This window comes from Microcaecilia unicolor, chromosome 1, assembly GCF_901765095.1.
Source record: "Microcaecilia unicolor chromosome 1, aMicUni1.1, whole genome shotgun sequence".
Taxonomy (NCBI): Eukaryota; Metazoa; Chordata; class Amphibia; order Gymnophiona; family Siphonopidae; genus Microcaecilia; species Microcaecilia unicolor.
The window spans coordinates 680,899,714-680,924,955 of NC_044031.1; the positions used below are offsets into that span (position 1 = coordinate 680,899,714).

The following is a 25,242-nucleotide window of genomic DNA, read 5'->3' on the forward strand; positions in this document are numbered from 1 at the left end:
CCTACTTTTAGCATTGTTTCTTGGATTGCTGAGCTTGGCATAGGAGGGTCCACTCTTAGCATTGAGGATGTCATGCTGAGAATTTTGAGACTTCCTCCAGACCCAGAATCATGGGATCACTGCAAATGCTGGAGCTGCTATAGAACCCAGGGATGGGGGCATCTTGGGCAATGCTGGAGTCATCCCTAGGATGGTCATTGAAGAGTGGTGTAGTTAATCAGTCTGAGGTGCTTAGTGAATCGGTAACATCTTCTGATCTGAAGGGTATGACTGTTCTCAAGGAAAGGAAAATGAAAGCTGACCCAAGGGAGGGGGGCATGGATAACTTTGGATGCCCTTGGAGATCTGGAACAATCTTTGCTGTCTCATTTTGATAAACTTATTGAGGATCCCAATTCACTCCAGGTACAGGAACAGGGAAAGTGTTTGGGGAAACAAGAAGGAAGATTGTTGACTTTGGAACAAATATGGGAGAATTGCAGTTGGGTCGTGGCTTTGTTTAAGTATAAAATTTTGGTCTGTCAGAAATTAGAAACCATGCATAACTAGTTGTGATTGAATTTGCAGTTCATGAACTTCTTAGTCATATCCACTTATGGCCACTGGTTGATGATCTTACAAATGCATAGCGATTCTATGCCACCTCATACTACATCCTACTGTATGGACTAAAGAGGATGGGAAGGCTTGTTGCTTGAAAGCCTTGATCTCTCAGCTTTTCTTGAGTTGTCTGGTTCCATTGTCTCCTCTAAAACTGCCCTGCTAGAACATTTGCTTTAAACCCAACCACAGTAGTTTGTTAGTTTGTATTTTTAGGTTAAAATTTAAAGACTTTCCTTAGGGGGGGTCACGTGATGCTTTAGGGCAAGGCAGACGTGGTTCCGTGCTCTCCTGGACCCCGACTCGATTTTATCTCTCATAAACCCTGCAAATCACGGAGAAAGATCGCAGAAGTACCGGAGCTGCGGAGGAGAGTCGCATGGAGAAATTTCTAAACGCTCCGACAAAAACCATGGCTCCAAAAAGCAAAAAAAAAAAGACAAGGAGAAGCCAAAGATGGCCGGCGGAGCAGAGGAAAGCTCGCCGCAATCTGACCCCGCGATGTTCTCTGCCGAACAATTACAACAACTGGCGCATACTGTGGGAGCAGTGATCGGACCGAAGCTGGATAAAGTCTTCGCACAATTAGCGACACTAGAAGAGCTTCTCACAGACACGGTGAGGAGGACCGGAGAGTTGGAGCAGTGGGTTGCAGTGATGGAGGAGACGTTAACCCCCACCTCACAGCAGCTGAAAGCGCTTGGAGCCAAAACGGAATCTTTAACAGAAAAGCTAGATGAACTCGAGAACAGGTCTCGTTGGGCAAATCTAAGGATTATAGGCTTACCGGAGTCAGTGGGAGCCTCAGTACTGCCGTCGGTGCTCGAGAAATGGTTGTCACAGGAATTCGCATTGTCTGACCACGCGGGGCCTTATGCCTGGAGAGGGCTCACCGCGTGGGTCGACAGCAAGATGGCCGACGCAGGCCAGAACTGTGATTCTAAAGGTCCACAATTACATCCATAAAGAGGATATCTTAAGGGGCTACCGGCAGAAAAGAAACAAAACTAAGTTTGATGGGCACCAAATCCTTATATTTCAAGACTACTCTGCAGCGTTACAAGAAAAAAGGAAGCTGTTCACCCCACACTGCAAACGGTTGCACGACCTAAATGCTCAGTTCATGTTAGCGTACCCAGTGGTATTAAAAGTTAAAGAGCATGGACAATAGAACGTTTTGGGAACTCCTGAGGAAGTGAAGAAGTATGTGCAGCAATTGGAGTTAAAGGAACGAGATGCTGCTGGTAATGACTGACTGGTTTAACTTACAAACGGAGTGTACTTGATTAAGACTGCAACACTATGCATTGTTGTCAGAGATGCAGGGTTAGTGTACTGGTTTGGTATTTTACTTAAGAGTCGGGGACAGGGAGACTAGGAAAACCCCTGGGACCCATAATCAATGGGCAGTTTTTGTGAGGGTTTAAGGGGTTGGGAAGGGAGGATACAAGAGGGAGGGGGGGAGGGGGCAGAGGGGGAGAGAGAGGGAGAGGGGGGAAGAGGGGGTTGTAGGGTGGGTAGGAGCACAAGCTGAAGATACTGAGCTAGGTAATTACTGTAATTTCTGGATCATCTGATATGAGAATACCTTAGATAAGAAGGAGGAACGGTCAGTGTTGTGGTGTGCAGTGGGGAACTTGCTCCCTCGGGGTAAGGCTGGGTGCCCTGGGGAGATAGAAGACAGATCTACTGTGTAGTTTAAACAATTTGGGATCTAGTGTGGTATTAGGTAAAGTGTGCTTAATCTCATGGAACGTTGGGGGTATCACCTCCCCCATTAAGAGAACTAAAATTCTGGCAGCCCTAAAGCGTCATGGGGTGGGGATAGCCTGCCTCCAAGAGACCAGGCTTTCCCAGGAAGAACACGAGAAATTAAAGCGCCATTGGGTGGGGGAGGTGTTCTGTTCCCCTGCAACAGGTCGGAGAGGGGGGGTGGTGGTCATTTTAATCCATAAAGCTTTACTGTGCCAGGCACAAATGATGTTCAAAGATGGAGATGGGAGGTTGGTGGGGATCAGACTTAATTTACAGGGGCAGGAACTTCACTTAGCGTCCGTCTACAGCCTGAACACCTCTGCGCATGCTTTCTATGCTCAACTTTTAGCACGTTACCAGGGGCACATGACGCTCCCCTTGATTTTAGCGGGTGACCTGAATCAAGTACTAGACGAGGAACTAGATAGATCTGGCACTCGTCCGTTAAGACAGGAGCCAACTACCCCGCTACTGGGAACTTTTTGCCAGGAGTTGGGTCTCGTGGACACATGGAGATTACTACATGGGGAGGAGAGGGATTATACTCATACCTCCAGGGCACATCATACGCAGTCCAGAATAGACTATATACTTACAACCCAAGATCTCTTCCCTAGAATAGCTAACGCCCAAATTGGCCCTGAAGAGATTTTGGACCACTCACTTGTTTGGGTGGATATAGAGTCCATGATATACTTCCAGCAGAGGCCGGGATGGCGGTTTCCAGCTTATCTGTACACCTCAAAAGATTTTGAGAGTTTTTTATAAAAGAAATGAGAGGAGTATTTGGATCATAATCAGGCCCATTGCGAGGACCCTGTATTGTTTTGGTCGGCTGCTAAGGTGGTGCTTAGAGGCGAAATAATTGCCTATGTTAGTAAGCGCAATCGACAGATCTTGCAGGGGATAATGGACCTAGAGAAGAAATTGAGAGTGGTAAAGAGGAACTATACTAGAGACCCAACCCAGGCAAAATATGAGATTCTGGTGTCCACTAGGGTAGCGTTAAATAGTTTATTGCTTGAACGGATAACAAGATCCCTATTATATGGAAAATATAAACTTCACAAGTTTGGGGATAAAGTGGGAGGGATGATGGCTAGGTTAGTGAAAGGGGCCCGGAAATCATATTTCATTTCAGCTATACGGAAGCCTGCAGGTGGGATAACAACCAATTTGGAAGAGATTGCACTCACATTTAGGGACCATTACGCCACTCTGTATGAAAAGGGTCCAGAGGTGGAAGGCTCCAGGGAAGAGATGAAGAGATGTTTACAGGCAAGGGGATTGGGGAAGATCCCTGCAGACCGTTTGGCCTTTCTTAATAGTCCGGTGGACGCAAAAGAACTGCAAAAGGCTATCAGTGCACACCTGGACCCGACGGTCTGTCAGGAGAGTTTTACAAGATGCTGAAGATACAGATATTAGGGCCCCTAACTGAGGGGCCCTAATAAGACTGAAGAATAAGACTGAATTGACCTTAATCGCTCAATCGAATAACCTCAATGCTTTTAATAAACAAACAATTCCACTTCTAATCTAAAATCGATTACTATGTAACCACACAATGCTGACTAACCTCACTGCCAAACACTATCACTTTCTACCCTAGTGTCGATAACCGAGCAGCAATATAATGTTGACACCTACGCAAGATTGCAATGTATTCTTATACCATATATGTACGAACTGAATGTAAAACCATGTGCAACTCTGTAGACCGGAAATGGCAATCGCCACTACGGCAAATGTAAGCCACATTGAGCCTGCAAATTGGTGGGAAAATGTGGGGTACAAATGCTACAAATAAAAATAAATAAAACATTTTAACACTGTAGTAGATACTGGCCATTTCCCACAGCATGCTAATTTGGCGACAATAAGCTTGATCCCAAAAAAGGGTAGAGATCCTTTGCAGCCCAGTTCATACAGGCCAATCTCCCTAATTAATGTTGAGGCCAAATTGTTGTCCCAGGTCCTGGCTGACAGATTGGCACCCTTGATGCCGTCACTCTTCCAGGAAGATCAGGCAGGCTTTGTGCGGGGTCGCCACTCAGTTCTAAATGTCCAGAAACTAATTATGGCTATGCTTCCCGGGGTAAACTCTGATGCCCACCGCATGATTGTGAGTCTTGATGCAGAACGTGCATTTGACCAGGTGAACTGGTCTTTTATGTTTGAAACACTAAAGAACATAGGCCTTGAAGGATGGGCTCTTCAAGCAATAGAGACGTTGTATACACACCCACGGGCTACAGTTCGAGTGAATGGGGTCCAAACGAAAGGATTTGACATAGGCAGAGGCACGCAGCAGGGTTGCCCCCTTTCCCCGTTACTCTTTTTGTTGACCTTAGAGCCCTTCTTAGCTGAGATTTGAACGCTGCAGGACATCAAAGGCATACAGGTTTACAGGCAAGAACTTAAAGTACTTGCATACGATGATAATGTCCTGGTGCTGTTGAGTGATCCACAGGCTTCCTTGGAGAGTCTTTTACGCGTTATTAGTATCTATGGCAAACTGTCGGGGTATATGCTCAATGAGGCAAAGTCATTGGCCCTGCCCTTGGACGCTGCAGTGAGAAGTAGCTGGAGGGGTCCACTCCCATTACAATGGGCAGAACACCAGCTTTGCTATCTGGGAGTCACTATTCCAACTGATTTGGGGACCCTGTATGATAGAAATGTGCGACCACTTCTAGATACAACGAGATGTTTACTACAGTTCTGAGGCTCCTGCCCACTCTCTCTCATGGGTCGGATAGGCATTGTCAACATGGTGATAGTTCCCAAGTGGCTTGATAAGTTTCAGATGTTGCCGCTGTACTTGCTGCGGAGGGAGGAACAGGTACTTAACCAATTAATACAGAATTTTCTTTGGAATCATAAAAAACCTAGGCTCCCCATACATGTGATCCAGAAACCGAAACTGCAGGTGGGGATGGGGTTGCTTAATGTACGCCAATTAACGATAGCATGTGCCATGAGGCATATTAGAGATTGGCTGACGGAGAGACAGGACTTTTCTGCAACCCATGTAGAGATGGCGATGTCCCCCACTGCACACTTGGGTTGGGTACTTCATGCACCTGGCAGGAGGCTACATGGGGAGCTGGGTAGGAACTCTCTAGTAGTTTCAGTGAGAGCAGCATGGAGATGGCTTTGCAAATGGCATCATTTTGATTGGAAAGCAACACCTTTTTTGCCATTGTTCCGTAACCCAGACTTTCCGGAGGGTACCTCTTCGGTGACCTTTAGTCGCTGGAGGAAACTTGGGATAAGGTACATCTATCAATTAGTGACCGAGGAGGGTAAAATCCGGCCATTTCTAGACCTACAACAGGAGTTCAAGCTGAGGGAGAATGATCATTTTGCCTACTTACAAGTGCAGCATTATATCATAGCCTTGGGCTGGCCCAATTTAAGCGAGGATGTTCAAGACATGATTAGTACAGACCTGACATTGGGGGCACAGACTATGGTGCCTTTAAAATATCATCACAGATCTTTGCAAGATTCAACAGAGGACATAGACTTTTGCAATAGAGCACAACGCTGGGCTACGGACCTGCTGTCAGACGTTACTGGAGAAATTTTGAGCAAGTTCATATCCTCCATTCAGAGATCTTCCATTTTCACTCGATATTGGGAGATGCAATATAAATTTGCTCTACGACTATATATCTCACCAGCAAGAGCGTTTAAGCTGGTTTTGGTGGCTCAGATACCTGTCCGTGATGTAGCCAGGCCCAGGCTACGCTTGGTCACATGTTCTGGTTTTGTCCACATGTGTTACAGCTATGGGCCCAAATCTTGGGTGAGATAAAGAGATACTGGGGTCGTACAATACAGAGACACCCCTTGCTATTATTTGGGGAATACAAATGCATTAAACCGACTCTTCCAGGTTTCTTGTCTTTTTTGCAGAGAGCTATACTGATGGGAAAGAGAGCAATTTTACTGACACTAGCAAGCATATTTTCAAAGCACTTAGCCTTCCAAAGTTCCATAGGTTTCTGTGGAACTTTGGAAGGCTAAGTGCTTTGAAAATATGCCTCCTAGGGCTCCTTCTGTACGAACCTGGAGAATACAAATGATTGAGCTCTTAAAGTTGGAGAGGTGTGGACTTTTGGATTTATCCTCTGGAGAGGGTTTGAAGTTTCAGAGGACATGGGTGAATTTTTGGGACACACTGCAACCTTTGGCGAGGAGTAGAATCCTAAATTAAACATACTGGAGTTAATGTTATAATTATGATCTCAAACTGGATTACCTGTGCTGTGGGAGGGGAGGGGAAGGGAGGGGTTGGATGGGGGATCTGGGGCAGGGGAGCTGGGGGGGAGATTGGATTAAGGGCGGGAGGTGGGAGACTGGGGGGGGGGGGGTTGGGGGTTCGGGAGAAAAAATGAAATACTTCATGCTCCACGAATGTGTTGATGGCATTTTATACTATACTGTTTATTTGCAGATTTTCTCTGTTATTTACTTTTCCCATTAATAAAACAGATTTAAACATAAAGATTTTCCTTAACTTCTTTAGAGCTACACAGTTTAAACATAAGGCCTTTTTAGTTGAAAAGTATCAGCAGTTATGCTGGGAGGTACTTTTTTCCTTCAGTTTCTTTATAAATGTTCTATAAAGTTTGAGGGTAAAATAGTTTTTCTTGACCCTATTCATTTGCAGAATTTTTTGGATGCAAGGACTCTCTTGGTTCATTTTGTCATGTCCTCTCTTATATATTTATCTGGGTTAGGAAAGGAATGATTGTCTGACAGTAAAGATTTAGTGCTGATTTCAGCCCTTTTAATTTGTTTCTTATATGTAGACTAGGAAAAAAGGCCCGTTTCTGACACAAATGAAACGGGCGCTAGCAAGGTTTTTCTCGGAGTGTGTGTGTTTTACAGAGTGTGTGTGAGAGTGAGTGTGTGATACAGAGAGAGTGAATGTGTGAGTGTGTGTGACAGAGAGAGTGAGACTGTGTGCGAGAGAGTGTGTGTGTGTGTGAGAATGAGAGTGTGTGCCAGGGGCCCCCTCCCTCCCAGTTTCAGGGTCCGCCTGCCCCACCTCCAAGTTTCAGGGTCGGCCCCCCCTCCAAGTTCCAGCATCCGGCCACCTCCCACCCACCCAGTTCCAGGGCCGTTCCCCCCCTCTCCCTCCCTTCCAGTTTCAGGGTCACCCCCCCTCCATCCCAGTTTCTGGTTCCACCTGGCCCCCCTCCAAGTTCCAGGGTCCGCCCCCCCCTCCCAGTTCCAGGGTAGTTGCCCCTTGTCTTTCCCTCCCCTCCCCTCCAGCCACCCACCTGCAACGTTGTGAAGCTGACTCCGTGGCTTCATTGAAGTGAAGGGTTCGTAAGTTTTGTCAGGTTCATCGCTCTGTAACCATCTCTCTCGGCCCCGCCCTCGCCCCTCTGATACAGTAGGTCCGCTGCCCTCGACGTCAAAACGTGATGATGTCAAGGGCGGCAGACCTATCAGAGGCACGAGGGCGGGGCAGAGAGAGATGGTTACAGAGTGACGAACCTAACGATCCTTACGAACCCTTCAGTGAAGCCACGGAGTCAGCTTCAGAACGTTGAAGGTGCCTTTTATTATAGTAGATGGGATTTGTTCCAAGTTCCCCTTATTTCTTTTCTTGGTCTCTATTATCTGTGATTTTGGTTTTCAGTATATAATATTGAAGGCCTATCAGTACTTTTACCTATGCACTAGTAAAAAAGCCCCGTTTCTGATGCAAATGAAACGGGGGCTAGCAATGTTTTCTTCTGTGTGCATGTGGGAGTGTGTGTATCCCTGCCCTCTGGCCTCTCTCCCCTCCCCCCTCTGAGTCCTTCACTGTTACAGAGCCAGCGATTTGATTTCGTGCTCTGCTGTTTTCCTTCACTGAGTGTGTTACAGAGAGGGCGGGGCAGACACTCATAGGGAAACCGGATATCTCGCCCCCTTCACACTTCCGGCTGGAGGCTTCATAGAACGTTGGTGTTGCCTTTTATATAGAGAGATTTGTGTTTTTTTTCTGCAAGGAATATCTTTTCTGTTTCAAGTGTAGGCAAGCCTTGATGTATAATTGATAAATGTATATGGTAAGTTAAAAAAGAAAATGATGCTGAGTTGTATGACCAATATCCAGCCATATGTGTCAGCTTTTAACTTTTATACATTTAACATTCTTCATGCTCTTCTAACCAAGGTTTCAGGAGTTAAATTTTGATTGATTTTAGGAAGGTTGACTGCCCACTTGGGGCTATTTTCGTAAATAAACAACAAAGCTTTTTCTGCATGAAAAGTCAGGTTTACATGCAACTTTTATAAAATTGTGTTGTTTCATGTGTGTAAAAAAATAGGCACTTAGAAAGTTCATTCATTTTTGTGCAGTTTGTTGCGTTGGTGTTCCTGGGAGCTTAGTTTGAGCAGAGGTGGAGCAGGTGTTAAATATTTGTGTACTCTTGTGTCTTGTTCTGACAGCCTAGATTGCCTTTATAAATTAGAGGCATTTTTGGACTTCTCCCTGCCACAGTAGGAATACTGAAAGCACAATTATTTGCCAGAAGTTAGTTTGTGCCCTTGAAAATATGCATTTGTAGTAAGTATTTTACAATAGAGCATTTGTCAGTTTTATGAAGAATTGCAATGTAAGCGCTGTAGTCATGTAGAAGTGTAGAATAATAAATAGACATTTGTCTTCCTGAAAAACTGTACAATGTTGAGTTTTTGTCAGGTTTTTTTTTCCATTTAAACGAGTTGATCCAGTGGGCATATGGTAAAGACTGTGAAAAATGAACTAGCTGGCAATGATTTGCCTCCTCCTCTTGTCCACTGTTACTGTTGTACCAACCTTCTGAAATTCAAGATACCTTTGCTATAGTGTTCTGTTAATCTTAAAATTAGTTGCATGTTTGCCACTATCATCTATTTGCACAACAGTATGCAGCTTGTTGAGATATATCTTAAACTGAGCAATTTTAGACAAGAACTTAAGACCGTGAAGAAAACCTGACTTCCTTGTCATCTAGGTTGCACGGTTCTGAACATAAGGGTGTTATTCCCTCCTACAAGCAGATAGAGGTAGAGAGAAAGCGAGGTTTTTCCAGCGAACTCACCGGTATAACCTTCTGGTGCGCAGTGGAAATCTCCAGTATTTTTCTCTACCTCTAGCAGATGATAGGTTGTTCAGGCATGTGCTCCTGGTCCGTAGCCTAGCTCCCTGCTCTGCTGGCTGAGGCCACACAGTGAGGATGAGCCTAACAGCTGCTTCCAGCCACTATCTCTGTTCGGACCTGGTCAACTGTGGTGCGCTGCTCCGATGTTCCCAGTCACGCTTCTTAGCATCCACTGGGCAAGGTGTGTGGCTTGGCCCTGCGGGGGCCCTGCTGGAGTGGCACGGGTCCCCATCCCCCTACTCCTCATAGACCGTATACTCTGGGTATTTCTTCCCCGGGCTCCCATGCAGTTCCCAGGCCAAGGGCCAACAAAAAATTCCAGGTGGTTTCTACCTAGTTTATTCCTCTTGTTAGTGTAAAAAAAAAAAAAATTCTCTTTTGCCTTTAATAAAAAAGAAAAGAAAAGAAAAAAAGAGCACACCCACTAAGAGCAGAGGCAGGGCAGAGACACTGGAGTCCCGGGCCGAAGTTAGCCTGTGCGGGGAAGCAGGTTTGCACATGTCTGCCACATGGCTGGACATGCCTTCTGGCAGTTACTGTGCAATATGTAAGAGCTGGCAGCTTAGTACAGCTGCTGACTCTGTTTGCCCCTCCTGCGATGAGCATTTCTGAGGACAGAAATGGCCCCAGTGGAGGGGGTCAGGGGGCATCCAGAGTTGATTGCTGCTGTTCCTGAACTGAAGAGTTGGGACACATTCATTTTGAATTCTCTGCATTTTTTTTCATGCTGCTTTATTGCAACAGGAGAGTTGGTAGCCCCCATCGGGGCTTGGAGGAGTGGTGGGCATATCTCTGCCACCCACCCCGGGTCTGTCTGTGGGGATGGTGGGGTCCCTAGACTCTTTTTGACTCCAGTTTAACCTAATTGGTTAAACAAGCCCTGTAGGCAGAGGCTGGCTCCTCAGCAAGTGGGAGGGAGCCCCTAGGAACCTGGATGTTAAAGGCTGGTGCCCCTTTCCAGGAGCTAAGCACCTCAGGGGAGCTGGGGGCTTCTGACTCCCTGAGTGACTCTATGATGACCCTTGAAGATGTGGAGGGTCTCTCGGACACCCAGTCCCCTTCAGACTTGGAGTTTGAGAAGGATTCTCCTCCAAAGAAGAAGGAAGAGGAGCGTTCCCATGTGATTAGGCTTTTCCATCAGGAGGAGTTTTCTCATCTCATTGACGAGGTCCTGGAAGCCCTGAAGATGCTCAAGACTCACACTGCAGATCCCTCTGAGGGGGATCCCCTGTTGGAGGGCCTTGTGGGTCCCCAAAAGCATTTTCCTCTATACAAGGCCCTTACTTGCATGATGTGGGTGGAATGGGAATCACCTGATGTGGCTCTCAAAGGGGCCAGGAACTTGGAGCGTCTGTATACCTTTGCCCCTGAGGGCATGGAGAGGTACTGATTGGACCCCAAGGTGGACACACTGGTCATGGCAGTCACCAAGAAGATGGCTGTTCCTGTTCAGGATGATTCAGCTGTCTGTGTGCATCATGAGAAGCAGGCAGAGCAACAGCTTCATCTCACTTTTTGTTTTGGGGTGTCTGGTGTTCAGGTTGCTATCTGCTTTGGCTATGTGGTCAGGGTCATGCTGCGCTGGTGGTGGCAGCTGCTGGAGTCTCCGGAGGTTTTTCATCTGGAGAGACCACATTGGCGGATGTTCTTTATGATTTGATCCATCTTTTCTCGTGGTCAGTGGCTGCCTTGGTGGTGGGGGGCCATTGGCTGTGGCTTTTTCATTGAGTAGTGGATGCTTTTTCCAAGAAGCTCCTCAGCCAGCTGCCATTTAGGGGATGCGTCCTATTTGGGGAGAACTTTGAAACGTTGATGAAGGATGTGGTGGAGGTGTGGCCTTTCTGTCTCCCTGAACTAAGGAACAAAGGCTTCTAGAGGTTCTCGGTTGCTGGGTGGTGCTCCAGGGGAGCAGGCTGCTTTAGATCTGCTCACTGCTGGGGTCCCCTACTACTACTACTACTACTACTTAACATTTCTAGAGTGCTACTAGGGTTACGCAACGTTGTACAATTTAATAAAGAAGGACAGTCCAAGCTCAAAGGAGCTTACAATCTAAAGGATGAAATGTCAAGTTGGGGCAGTCTAGATTTCCTGAATAGAGGTATGGTGGTTAGGTGCTGAAGGCGACATTGAAGAGGTGGGCTTTGAGCAAGGATTTGAAGATGGGCAGGGAGGGGGCCTGACGAATGGGCTCAGGGAGTTTATTCCAAACATGGGGTGAGGCAAGGCAGAAGGGGCGAAGCCTGGAGTTGGCAGTTGTGGAGAAGGGTACTGAAAGGAGGGATTTTTCTTGAGAGCGGAGGTTACGGGTAGGAACGTAGGGGGAGATGAGGGTAGAGAGGTAGGGAGGGGCTGCAGATCAAGTGCATTTGTAGGTTAGTAGGAGAAGCTTGAACTGTATGCGGTGCCTAATCGGATGCCAGTGAAGTGACTTGAGGAGAGGGGTGATATGAGTATATCGGTCCAGGCGGAAGATAAGATGTGCAGCAGAGTTCTGAATGGACTGAAGGGGGGATAGATGGCTAAGTGGGAGGCCAGTGAGGAGTAGGTTGCAGTAGTCAAGGCGAGAGGTAATGAGAGAGTGGATGAGAGTTCGGGTGGTGTGCTCAGAAAGGAAAGGGCGAATTTTGCTAATGTTATAGAGGAAGAAGCGACAGGTCTTGACTATCTGCTGGATATGCGCAGAGAAGGAGAGGGAGGAGTCGAAGATGACTCCAAGGTTGCGGGCAGATGAGACGGGGAGGATGAGGGTGTTATCAACTGAGATAGGGAGTGGAGGGAGAGGAGAAGTGGGTTTGGGTGGGAAGACAATAAGCTTGGTCTTGGCCATGTTTAGTTTCAGGTAGAGGTTGGACATCCAGGCGGCAATGTCGGATAAGCAGGCCGATACCTTGGCCTGGGTTTCCGCAGTGATGTCTGGTGTGGAGAGATAAAGCTGGGTGTCGTCGGCATAAAGATGATATTGGAAACTATGAGATGAGATCAGGGAGCCCAGGGAAGAGGTGTAGATTGAAAAAAGAAGGGGACCATGGACAGATCCCTGAGGAACGCCAACAGAGAGCGGGATGGGGGTGGAAGAAGAACCATGAGAGTGTACTCTGAAGGTACGGTGGGAGAGATAAGAGGGGAACCAGGAGAGGACAGAGCCCTGGAACCCAAATGAGGATAGTGTGGCAAGGAGTAAATTGTGATTGAGTGGAGGAGTGGCCTAGTGGTTAGGGTGGTGGACTCTGGTCCTGGGGAACTGAGGAACTGAGTTTGATTCCCACTTCAGGCACAGGCAGCTCCTTGTGACTCTGGGCAAGTCACTTAACCCTCCATTGCCTGAGGTACAAATAAGTACCTGTATACAATATGTAAGCCGCATTGAGCCTGCCATGAGTGGGAAAACGCGGGGTACAAATGTAACAAAAAAAAAAAAGCGGTGGATAGGTCGAGGAGGATGAGGATGGAATAGTGCCCTTTGGATTTGGCAAGGAACAGGTCATTGCAGACTTTAGATAGTGCCGTTTCTGTCGAGTGTAGGGGGCAAAAGCCGGATTGAAGCGGATCAAGGATGGCGTGAGAGGAGAGAAAATCAAGGCAATGGCTATGAACGGCGCATTCAAGTATCTTGGAGAGGAAGGGTAGGAGGGAAATTGGGTGGTAGTTGGAGGGACAGGTAGGGTCAAGTGATGGTTTTTTGAGGAGAGGTGTGACTACAGCATGCTTGAAGGTGTCAGGGACAGTTGCAGTGGAGAGAGAGAGGTTGAGGATATGACAGATGGGGGGGGAGGGGTGACAGTAGGAGAGATGGTGTTGAGTAAGTTGGTGGGGATGGGGTCAGAGGAACAGGTGGTGCATTTTGAGGAGGAGAGAAGATGGGCGGTTTCCTCTTCGGTGATATCAGGAAAAGAGGAGAATGAGGCCTGGGTTGGTTGGTTGAGGGGGTGGGTTAAAGGGTGAAGAGGAGGAGATGGTTTGGTGGTGAATTCGAGGTTGATCTTCTGCACCTTGTCGCGGAAGTAATCAGCCAGTGATTGAGGAGATAGTGGAGGGTGGGGGGGGGTGGGGTGGGGGTGGGAGTGGAGGGCACTTTGAGGAGGGAGTTAAGGGTGGTGAAGAGACGACGAGGGTTAGAGCTAGACTCGGGTTCGGGTTTACCTTTTAAGTTAGGCTCCTTTTAAAGGGCTGGTGACTCAGGCACCTCTGGTGAGGCAGGAGCAGCTCGATCTGCCCAATGAGGGTGCGCCGGGCCTCTCAGAGATGCATGTAGGGGGGGGCAGGTTGTGTCCCATCTGCCACGAGTGGGCCCACATCACCTTAGATCAGTGGATTTTGGAGGTCATCCACACTGTGTGGGACACCTTCATGGTATATCCCTTTGTGGCTCAGATCTAAAGCGGCGGATAATCACTCCTATCTTTTAATACTTGCTTGACCTGGGAGTGGTAGAGCAAGGCCTGGGTCAGTATTCCATTTATTTTGTTGGTCCCAAAGAAAGGTGGCTCCTTTTGATCCATCTTAGATCTGAAGGGAGTGAACATGTGTTCATTTTCAAATGGAAACCCTCTGGTCTGTGATAGCCTCGGTCCATACAGGTGAGTTCTTGATGTCCCTGGACCTTACGGAGAGCTATTTACACATTCCCATTGTGGAGCATCATAAGCAGTATTTCTGCTTTTTTTTGCTTGGGCCTTGCCTTTTTAGCTGGCTATGGCTCTCCTTTCCTTTTCTAAGGTGATGGTAGTGGTGGCAGCCCATTTGAGGCACCAGGATATCTGGGTGCATCCATACCTGGATGGTTGGTTGATCCAGTCTACTTAGAGGTGGAATCCAGGGGAGCCACTGTTGAATTCATTGCTTTCTTGCAGGGCCTGGGCTGGGTTGTGAATCATGTGAAGAGTTACTTGCTCCTGACCCAGGTCCTGGAATGTTTGGAAGTTCAATTTGACACAGCTTGGGGGATTGTTTTTCCTCCTAGAGGATTAAGAAGTAGTGCTCTGCGAGTTACCCACTCCCAATGTTTGGGACTACGTGCAGCTCTTGGTGTCTGTTGTGGTGACCTTGGAAGTGGTGCCTTGGGCAAGAGCACCAGTCTTTGCCTTGTTGTCCATGTGGACTCCATTTTCACAGAATTTCAAGGGACTTGTGCCTCTCTGTCAGGGTGTGAGCCATTCTAGAATGGTTGGACTGTCTGCGTTACCTCTTTCGGGAGTCTTGGATACCCTGCAGTGTGTGGTGGTTACCACCAATGTGAGTTTCTTCGATGGGGGAGTAAATTTCTTGAGCCAGGTGACCCAGGGGACTTGGTCCTCCCTGGAATTGTGTTGGTCAATCAGTTGCCTGGAGATGTGGGCAGTATGCCTGGCCTTGATGGTGTTCTTTCCTTTGCTTCGGGGAAAGGTGGTTCAGTGGTGGCTTATATAAAAAAAAACAGTGCAGTACCTGGAGCCAGACAATGGTGGTGGAAGCTGCAGTCTCTGTCACTGGGCAGAGAGGCTCCTACAGACCCTGTCAGTGATGCACATAGTGGGCAACGGCAATGTCCAGTCAGATTTCTTCAGCCGCTTCCAGTTGAATTGTGGGGAGTGGGGGCTGGGGTGAAAGCCTACCGGCTCAAGCAGGATTGTTGGGAGCCACCAGTGTTTAACTTGATGGCTGCACACTCCAATGCCAAGACAGAGTGATACTTCAGCTGCCAGAGGGAGGCAGCCTTGCAGGGGATAAATGCCTTGATTCAGCCGTGGCTTGTAGTGGAGCGGCTGTATTTTTTTCCTCCATGGCCTCTAATAGACTGCATGTGGCGCAGAATAGCGCACCATCTTCATCTTGTCCTGGTGACTTCGGATTGGCCCTTTCAGCTGTGGTATGCCGATCTAGTCGCTTACTGGTGGCTGAGCTGTTGCCTCTACCCAGAGGCTGTGGTCGTCTTCATCAGGGACCCATGAAAATAGATCCTGATCCCTTCTGGCTTATGGTCTGGCTCTTAGCTCAGCGCAGTATTTCATCTGCGGTGATTTCCACCTTGCTTTATTTTTGAAAGTCTTCCACGTCATTGATTTATGTGCTAGTCTGGAAGGTTTTTGATCATTGGTGTGCCGATCAGGCTCTGGCCCCAAGGAAGGCATGGATTCCCCATGTTTTAGGCTTTTTGCAGCAATGACACCAATGACTGAGGGAAAGTGGTCCATGGCATAGAACTGAGTCATGTTTTCTAGAGGGCCTGGGTGGTAGTGAGGAAAGCATCGAGGAACTGGACAAGACAGTTGTAGATGGGCTGGGTGAGGCCTGCATTGACTGCTAGCACTGACAGAAATGTGCCAGTGGCAAGAAAGGCGAAAGAGGAAATGACCTTAAGATAGACTGGCACTGGATTATTCCTGTGTGTCCTGGCCTGGAGGAGGGGTTGTAGCTGGTCAGAGGTGCTGTATGGCAGCCCTATCAAAGAAGTACCTAGTAATGTGTCTGATCATTGGGGTTCATGAAGTGGGTCCTAGGCTTAAATACTCTGGGATTGGGTATCTCCTCTTGGGCCTCCCCTCCAAACTCTCATCCAGCAAAGCTCCAGCCACAGTAAAGTTCAGCATGGTGTCCCACCACCACAGGTACAATCCACTAAGCCCAGTAACATCACTGTGCACTCCTCCACCTACTGCACCCAGTGAGACCCAGCATTAGCACCCAGCACTCACTCTTCCAGCTCCAGCAAACAGTTCTCACACAATCAGCAGCATCACACAGCACAGTCTCTCCCAGCACCAGAACACAGTACTCAGACAAACAGCAGCAGCACAAAGTACAGTGACAAACTGAGAGTGGACAAACAGAGGAACAATGAGAGACAGAAGACAAGCAGGTAGGGGACTTGAATTGGAGGTTTGGGAGTTTGAGGACAGTGAAGGTTTGGTGGCGAAGGAGACGAGATACAGAGCAAGGGATGGGTGTAGCTGGGGGATTGGCAGGTGTGGGCAAGGACTTGAGGAAGTGAGACAGAGGAGGCAAGGCAGGAAATGTGAGGGTCAAAAGGTTCAGACAGGGACAAACAAACATAAGTAACAGACCACTTAGCAACTCTCCACTTTTTTCATAAACCAACAATTCCACCTCTCCACTCTCCAACTCAGCAAAATCACAAATGGTTCCAAAGACAAGTTTGGTCTTGAGTTAGTCACTTTTAAATCAGGTCTAATTCACAATGTTTTTCTTTTTGGCACAAGGAAATTGTTTTGCTATCCATTATTGCAAAAAAAAAAAAAAAAATGCACATCATGTGACCACTGCCCATCTCACACCCCCAACTCACCCCTGAATGTCCACTCTCAAGATGCTTTTCTCTGAGTGAATATTGGACAAATATATATTTTTTGTTTGATTATATGGTTTAAATGTTTTCATATGTGAAACATGTGCATCTGTCCCTCGTGCCATTTTTGCACGTTTTTTTCTTTTGAAAATGAGCCCCTTCACGTACCAGCCAAGCACCTACTATAAAGTTACAATTAAGAGCTACCTGGTGTCAAGAATAATTGGAACTGCTTGGCTTATTAAAATATATTTCATATCAGGAGCGTATCCTTTTATGTTTGCATATACACATTTCCCCCCGGATTCTATATATGACCCTCAAAATTGCGTGTGAAAATTTGTTCCCGTTGTGGCAAGCGCAAATCGGCAGCGGGGCTCTGTAAATCGTGCTGTTCGGACGGTAGAGCCAGCGCGAGCATGGCGAGCGATGATTCTTCCTGCTCATTGGAGCTGGCAGTGGGTGCCATCTTGGAAGCGCCGCATGTCTTGACCCACGTGGTTGCGGAGGAGTCTGAGGGCAGGGGACCGCCTCGGGCTGAACCTTCCAGAGGAGCTCATTTCCCCGTCGCTCCTAATTCAGAGACGGGAGGTCAGGGCGAGTATTTCTCCCCGGAATTTGTGCTTTTGCTACATAAAGCCTTTATGCTGAAGAGAGCTCTGCCACAGGTGTCTGACACTGCGTTGCCACCTGGTTTCCCTCTGCTTGAGGATGGCCCGGGCCTGAGGGATGAGGTGGCTTCCCCTGAGCGTTGGATGCACGCTAAACATAGATGGGTTAATTCCCCGTCAGAAAGTGGCACCCCGCTTTCTCCCCCCCACCCCCGTGGTTGGGCTGTGGGGACTCTGAGGGTTCTGGCTGGCCCTCATGGTCGGAGGAGCCAGAGGAAGGTGCAGTTTTGCCACTGGATCTGGATGATCTCTCTGCGGTTAGGATTTTCCACTGCGATGAGCTGCCAGCGCTGATCTCGGATGTCTTACAGGCCCTCTCTATTGATGATCCTGTTAATGGTGAGACCCCCACGGGTAACCCGAGGATGGCTAGTACCAAGAAGCCTGCTCAAGCCTTTCCTTTGCATGACTCCATCCAAGAGCTTATTTCTGCTCAATGGGCTGACCCTGAGGGGCCATTAAAAGTGGCCAGTGCTATGGGGCATCTGTACCCTCTGAGTGAAGAGCACTTGGCTAGGTTTTGTATGCCAAAAGTGGATGCCTTAGTCACCACGGTGACCAGAAAGACCACTCTCCCAGCGGAGGGAGGGGTTGCCCTCAAGGATATTCAGGACCGGCGGCTGGAATCCGCTCTGAAACGGTCCTTTGAAATTTCGGGCCTAGCCTTAAGGGCGTCTGTTTGCAGTTCTTATGCGGCCCGGGCCTGCCTTTCTTGGTTGCAACAGGCCGTGGTGCAGCCCGTGGATAATGCGGAGTCCCTCGTGGAGGTTGCACCGCGGATGGAGTCGGCCCTGTCTTTTCTGGCTAACGCCCTGTATGATCTGGTTAGAGCTTCGACTGTGGCGGTGTCTGCTCGCCGCCTTTTATGGTTACGGCATTGGGCAGCTGACATGGCCTCTAAGCAAAGGTTGGTAAAGTTGCCCTTCCGGGATCACCTGTTATTTGGAGAGGAACTGGAAAAGATTGTCAAGGACCTGGGGGATTCTAAACCCCAGAGGTTACCCGAGGATAGGCCGCGGCCTTCTTCCAAGGGTCATGCAGTTCCCTCCTCTTCCAGACCTCGCTTCCGTCAAGCTCGAAGGTATCGCCTGGGGCGCTCTGCTGGGGTTTCTCAACGTCCCCGTTTTCAGCAGAGGAACTCCTTTCGCTCGGACAAGCAGTTCGTAGCGGCCGGGACAAGGCCAGGAGTTCAGGGCCGTCCTTCACAATGATGGGACGCCGGTCCACTCCTCCTTGCCAGCTGTACATAAGTACATAAGTAGTGCCATACTGGGAAAGACCAAAGGTCCATCTAGCCCAGCATCCTGTCACCGACAGTGGCCAATCCAGGTCAAGGGCACCTGGCACGCTCCCCAAACGTAAAAACATTCCAGACAAGTTATACCTAAAAATGCGGAATTTTTCCAAGTCCATTTAATAGAGGACACCTTCCCTCTTTCCCTCTTTCTCGAGGAGTGGACCAAGATTACCTCAGATCAGTGGGTTCTGGACCTGATCAGAGAAGGTTACTGATTGGAATTCAGTGCCCCAGTGAGAGACGTGTTTTTGGAGTCCCAATGTGGCACTGCCGTCAAACGGGCGGCGGTAGAGGAGACCTTACAAGTCTTGTTGCGCCTTGGAGCAGTGATCCCTGTGCCTCCCGCCGAATGCGGCTACAATCGTTACTCCATTTACTTTGTGATGCCGCGAAAGGCGGGTCTTTTCGGCCCATTCTCGACTTCAGGAAAGTCAACGAATCTCTCAGAGTGCGGCATTTTCACATGGAAACCCTGCTCTCCGTCATTGCGGCGGTCCAGCCAGGAGAGTTCCTCATGTCTCTGGACCTAAAAGAAGTTTACTTGCACTTTCCTATTTGGCCCCCGCACTAACGGTTTCTCCGGTTTGCGGTGTTGGGAAACATTTCCAGTTTCGGGCCTTGTCTTTCGGCCTCACCACAGCTCCCCGAACCTTTTCGATGGTAATGGTAGTAGTAGCTGCTTTCCTCAGGCGAGAGGGTATCCGGGTTCACCCGTACCTCGACGACTGGCTCATCAGAACAGACTCTGAGGAGGAGAATCGTCATGTCACAGCCAGAGTGGTCTCATTACTGCAGTCTCTGGGCTGGGTGGTCAATATACCGAAATGTCACCTGACCCCCTCTCAGTCTCTAGATTATTTGGGGGTCCGGTTCGACACAAGCTTGGGGTTTGTTTACCTACCTGACCTAAGGTGGTGCAAGCTTCAAAATCAGGTCCGTCTGCTCTTGCGGATGCCTCGTCCACGAGCTTGGGACTTTGTCCAGCTGTTGGGGTTGATGACAGCCACTCTGGAAGTGGTACCATGGGCGAGAGCGCACATGAGACCTCTGCAGATTGCCCTGCTTCAACGATGGTCTCCGATATCCCAGGATTATCAACGCAGACTCACGTGACTCCCTGCGGCCCGGCTCAGTATGGAGTGGTGGCTCTCGGACAGCATGCTGCGGTGGGGAATGCCGCTAGCCTTTCCCAACTGATGCCAGGTGGTAACGGATGCCAGCCTGCAGGGCTGGGGAGCACATTGCCAGGGAAGATATGCCCAGGGTCTGTGGACACCCGAGGAGTCGGGATGGTCCATCAATCGCTTGGAACTGAGGGCGGTATTTCAGGCTCTTTTGGCCTTTCACAAGACCCTGGAGGGGCTATCTGTCAGAGATGTGTCGGACAACACGATAGTGGTGGCCTACATAAATCGTCAGGGTGGCACTTAGTGCGCAGCCCTGGCAGAGGAGGCCGCTCAGATTTGCCACTGGGCCGAGTTGCATCTACAGCTTCTGTCAGCAGCTCATATCGCAGGTCAGAGCAATGTGCAAGCCGACTTTCTCAGCAGGCATCAGATCGACCCGGCGGAGTGGGCATTGGCGGACGAAGTATTCCTTCAAATCTGTGCCAAATGGGGCAGGCCCAAGGATGGATCTCATGGCTTCAAGCACAAATGCCAAAGTCCCTTGCTTCTACAGCAGACGAAGAGATCCCCACTCAGCGGGGTTGGATGCTCTGGCTCAACCCTGGCCCGCCGGCCTCCTGTATGTGTTCCCACCGTGGCCCTTAATAGGGTGCATTCTCCTGAGAATTCGGCTACACCAGGGATTGGTGATTCTCATAGCCCCGGATTGGGCCAGGCGTCCGTGGTATGCGGACCTCCGGCGGATGCTGGTAGAGGCTTCGTTTCCTTTGCATCTGGTACCGAACCTGTTGTCGCAGGGCACGGTGTCCATGGAGGATCCCTGCCGCTTTGGTCTTACGGCATGGCTATTGAGAGGGCGCAATTGAGAGACAAAGGCTATTCTAACAAGGTCATCTCCACTCTCTTGCAGGCCCGCAAGCGTTCCACTTCCGTTGCATATGCTTGGGTCTGGCGCCAGTTTGAGTCCTGGTGTGCTTCTAAAGCCCTCACACCCACACGGGCTTCCGTCTCGCCGATACTTGACTTTTTGCAGGATGGTGTACAAAAAGGCTTGGCCTATAATTCCCTGCATGTTCAAGTGGCAGCCTCAGCATGTTATTCGGGGGAAGGTCTCTGGCCTCTCCCTGGCTGCGCATCCAGACATTGCACGGTTTCTTAGAGAGGTGCTTCGGCTCCGTCCTCCTGTGCCGGCCCCTTGTCCAGCTTGGAACCTGGGACTGGTATTAAAGGCTCTTCAGTGTTCGCCCTTCGAGCTGCTGAGGTGAACTTTGGAGAAGGATGTGACTGTAAAGACAGTCTTTTTGGTGGCCATTACTTCGGCTAGACGGGTGTCTGAGCTCCAGGCACTGTCCGGTCGAGACCCATTTCTGCAAGTCTCAGAGTCCGTAGTGACGGTACGTACGGTGCCCTTCTTCCTGCCTAAGGTGGTATCAGTGTTTCACCGGAACCAGCCCATTTTCTTACTCTCCTTTTCCAGGGAGGAGTTTCCGGAATCTTTTGGGCAGTTGCACCTTCTGGATGTGCGCAGGGCTCTGTTGCAGTATCTGCGGATGTCAAATGCTTTCAGGACCTCTGATCACCTTTTTGTATTGTTGTCAGGTCCTCGCAGAGGGTCTCCAGTGTCTAAAGCCACTATAGTCCGTTGGCTTAAGGAAGCCATTTTTTCTGCATATCTGCTATCTGGCCGGCCTCCGCCTGACGCCTTTAAGGCACATTCCACAAGAGCGATTTCTTCCTCTTGGGCTGAAACTGGAGCACTCTCTCTTCAAGAGATTTGTAGTGCTGCTGCTTGGGCGTCTAAGCTCTCGTTTGCCCGTCATTATAGACTGGGTGTGGCTGCCAGGTGGGACGCGCTTTTTGGAGCTCAAGTGCTGGCGCGTGGTGTGGCTTGTTCCCGCCCTATCTAGGGTTTGCTTTGATACATCCCATCAGTTAATGGATTCATCTGCTGCTGATGACAAGGAAGAGAAAATTAGGTTCTTACCTTGGTAATTTTCTTTCCTTTAGTCACAGCAGATGAATCCATGATCCCTCCCTGACTGACTTTGTTTTTATTCAGTTATCATGCAGATATGTTCCCTCTTCAGGAAGAATTGAAAACCAGTTCTAAAGTTACTACAGACTGTTCTTCTGCAGGAGGTTGAGTTCGTCCCTCCTTTGTGTTATTGCCCCTGTTCTGGGGTGTTGGTTCGCTGTGAGGAAAGTTAATGTTATTCCATTGTGCGGTTTAATACTGCTTTGGAAGCTTCAAATACTGAGAGGCAGATGGAGCTAGCCGTCCAGGAGGCACTATGGTTTTTTAGTGTTCTCTATCTCCACCTGCTGGTAGGGGGACACAACCCATCAGTTAATGGATTCATCTGCTGTGACTAACGAAAGAAAATTACCAAGATAAGAACCTAATTTTTCCCTCCTTAGGCCCAGGGCCTGCAGATTGGGGCTTGGTATCATTTGACGTTTCCTTATACATGTGTAACATAACATACATAACATAGTAGATGATGGCAGAAAAAGACCTGCATGGGCCATCCAGTCTGCCCAGCAAGATAAACTCATAATCTGGTATAAAATGTGAAGTATTGTCTTTTTTTGAACCATCACAATTGATGTTCCTTTTTGTCTGATAAAAGCTCTGTCTCCTTCATCTGAGAGGTTTGTTCAGGCATCTGCTTCTAAGAACTCAGCATGATGTCTAAATACAGTTGTGGCTTGGTGATGTGGCCTAGCTTATCCTTATTTCCTTAGAAAATTTATTTGTTATTTTTCTTCTTACCTATCTCCTATATAAGCTTGCTCCATTCCATTTTGTGGACTTCATTTAGAGAGTAATCCATATTTTGTTTCCGATTTTTTTTATTGAGATAATGTAGTTATATTTTTTATTAATTGTACTCTCTTGTTTCCTTACAAGTTTTGTGCTTGGGTGTAATATTTGAAATTTTCATAAATTAAAAGTTAAAAAAAATTAAAATCTATTTATTTCCAAAGTGTAAATTACAAATTTTCAGAAAAATCTGAGGTGAAGACAAAACAGAAAAAATAACGGAATAAGCAATTTGATATTGGGGAGAAAACTGTTCATACTACATCTTCTCAGCCATGTAAAGACCCAACGCGTTTTACCTTTTCAGAAACATCTAATTTTGCTCATTTTGTACAATGTAGCTGCTTATATTTTAGCTTTCTAGAGACCATTATTTTATGCCCACACCCTGATAGCAAGATCAGGAATAGAATTCTGCCACCTCATACAAATATGAAAATTCAATTTAAAATGTTTGACATACGATGTAGATGAAGGTAAAAGGATTGTACGTAAAGCATGTTTTTAATTTCCTTTGTTCTTCTTTTATTTTATAGTTGTGATATCATGAAGTATTACCGGGATGTTCCAGTGATGCACTGCACCTGCTGATGGGAAAGGATCCAATATGAATGTGAATGATGTGGGAGGAAGGCGGCGCTTCGAGGACCCCGAGTTCACATTGCATATCTATCCTGGCAGCATTGCAGAAGGGACCATCTACTGTCCTGTTACCGCAAGGAAAAATTTCACAGCTGCAGAGGTGATTGAGTCCCTCATCAACAAGTTGCAGCTTGACAAAACCAAATGTTATGTTCTCGCTGAGGTAAAGGAGTTCGGGGGGGAAGAATGGATTTTGAATCCCACAGACAGCCCTGTCCAGCGCATGATGCTGTGGCCTCGCATGGCATTAGAGAACCGCATCAGTGGGGAGGATTATCGCTTTCTTTTGAGGGAGAAAAACGTGGATGGCTCAATTCACTATGGGAGCCTACAGTCCTGGTTGCGTGTGACAGAGGAGCGCCGCAGGATGATGGAACGTGGCTTCCTTCCCCAGCCACAGCAAAAGGACTATGACGATCTGTGTAATTTGCCAGACTTAAATGAAAAGACCCTTCTAGAGAATCTTAGAAACCGTTTTAAGCAGGAAAAAATCTATACTTATGTAGGAAGCATTCTAATTGTAATCAATCCCTTCAAATTTCTCCCCATTTACAACCCCAAGTATGTCAAAATGTATGACAACCACCATCTGGGAAAGCTGGAGCCCCACATCTATGCAGTTGCAGATGTGGCCTATCACGCTATGCTTCAGCGCAGGAAGAACCAGTGTATTGTTATTTCAGGAGAAAGTGGATCAGGGAAGACGCAAAGCACCAACTTCTTGATTCATCACCTCACTGCCCTCAGCCAGAAAGGTTTTGCTAGTGGTGTGGAACAGATTATTCTTGGTGCTGGACCCGTACTGGAGGTAAGGTTGAAAATATCTGATCATGCAACTGAATATCATCAAAGTAGAAATTTTATGACTTTTACTCAGGGGTCCTTTTACAAAGGCATGCTAGCATTTTTTTATGCTAAACATTAGAGTTACACATTTTTAAAAGAATTTTACCAATGATACTGACGAACACCACGAGACCAAGTCAGGCTTAAAGCAGTTTTATTTATTGCAAGGAGACAAATCCAGCATACCCTCATGAAGTTGTCTGCCCTCCCCATACCATTAGGAGGTTTTTACAAGCTAGCCAAAAAGCATATCTAAGAACATTCAGTTCTTGTAATACACAAGGTCAGAAGCCGTTTCTTTTCTTATAATCTACACATGTTTTATATATGTTAAAATGATTAACTCAATAATTTCCCTACACACATATATTTTTATGAGTGTTGCTAGTGTTTTGCGCACGCTAATGATTAGTGCACCCTAAAACCACTAGCGCACCTTTGTAAAAGGACCCCTCAATGAGGTAGCAGAGCCTGCCAAGAGATGTTGGTAAGCTACATCATAAATCAAGCATATGGTGCATCAAAATTCTAAGCCATAAGCTTAGTAGTTTAGGAAGACTTAATCCCTGTTTCAGGCATCTCTTTATCTGCTCTTGTTTGGAAGGAATTGCCGGATTTATGAGAATACAGGTCTGTTGATACTTGTTTGGCTTGTTTGCTTCTTGAAAGAATGTTAAAGAGAGAAACATTTTGTATTGATTTCAAATAATATATATTTTATCCTTTGTAAAGAAGATATATTGCTTTTTTTTTTGTTCCTCCCAACTTTTCAGTTGGAAAGAAGGGTTATGAGATTTTTATAATTGTCCTCTCACTAATAACTTTGTTTAGGGTCCTATCCACACCAGATTTCCAGGACATGATTTTTTTTTGGAGAGGACAAGGGGAGGAAAGGCATAAATTCTTTCACAGTGTTAGAGGTTTTTTTTTTTTTTTAAACTTTTGTAGTTTGGGGACGTCAACATTTTCTGCTCTATTAAATTTCACTAGTCACTGTAACTTTCTTCATTGTAACATAGAAACATAGAAAAATGATGGCAG

General features: G+C 47.6%; 1 protein-coding gene across 1 annotated transcript in view; it reads left to right on the plus strand.

Moving 5' to 3' along the window:
- The window catches only part of MYO9A (myosin IXA), a 980,547-nt gene that overhangs the window by 300,588 nt on the left and 654,717 nt on the right, over positions 1 to 25,242 (plus strand). The window contains 1 exon segment of the mRNA XM_030187859.1: positions 23,250 to 24,163. Within this exon segment, the coding sequence (XP_030043719.1) occupies positions 23,321 to 24,163 (843 nt within the window). The 5' untranslated portion in view covers positions 23,250 to 23,320.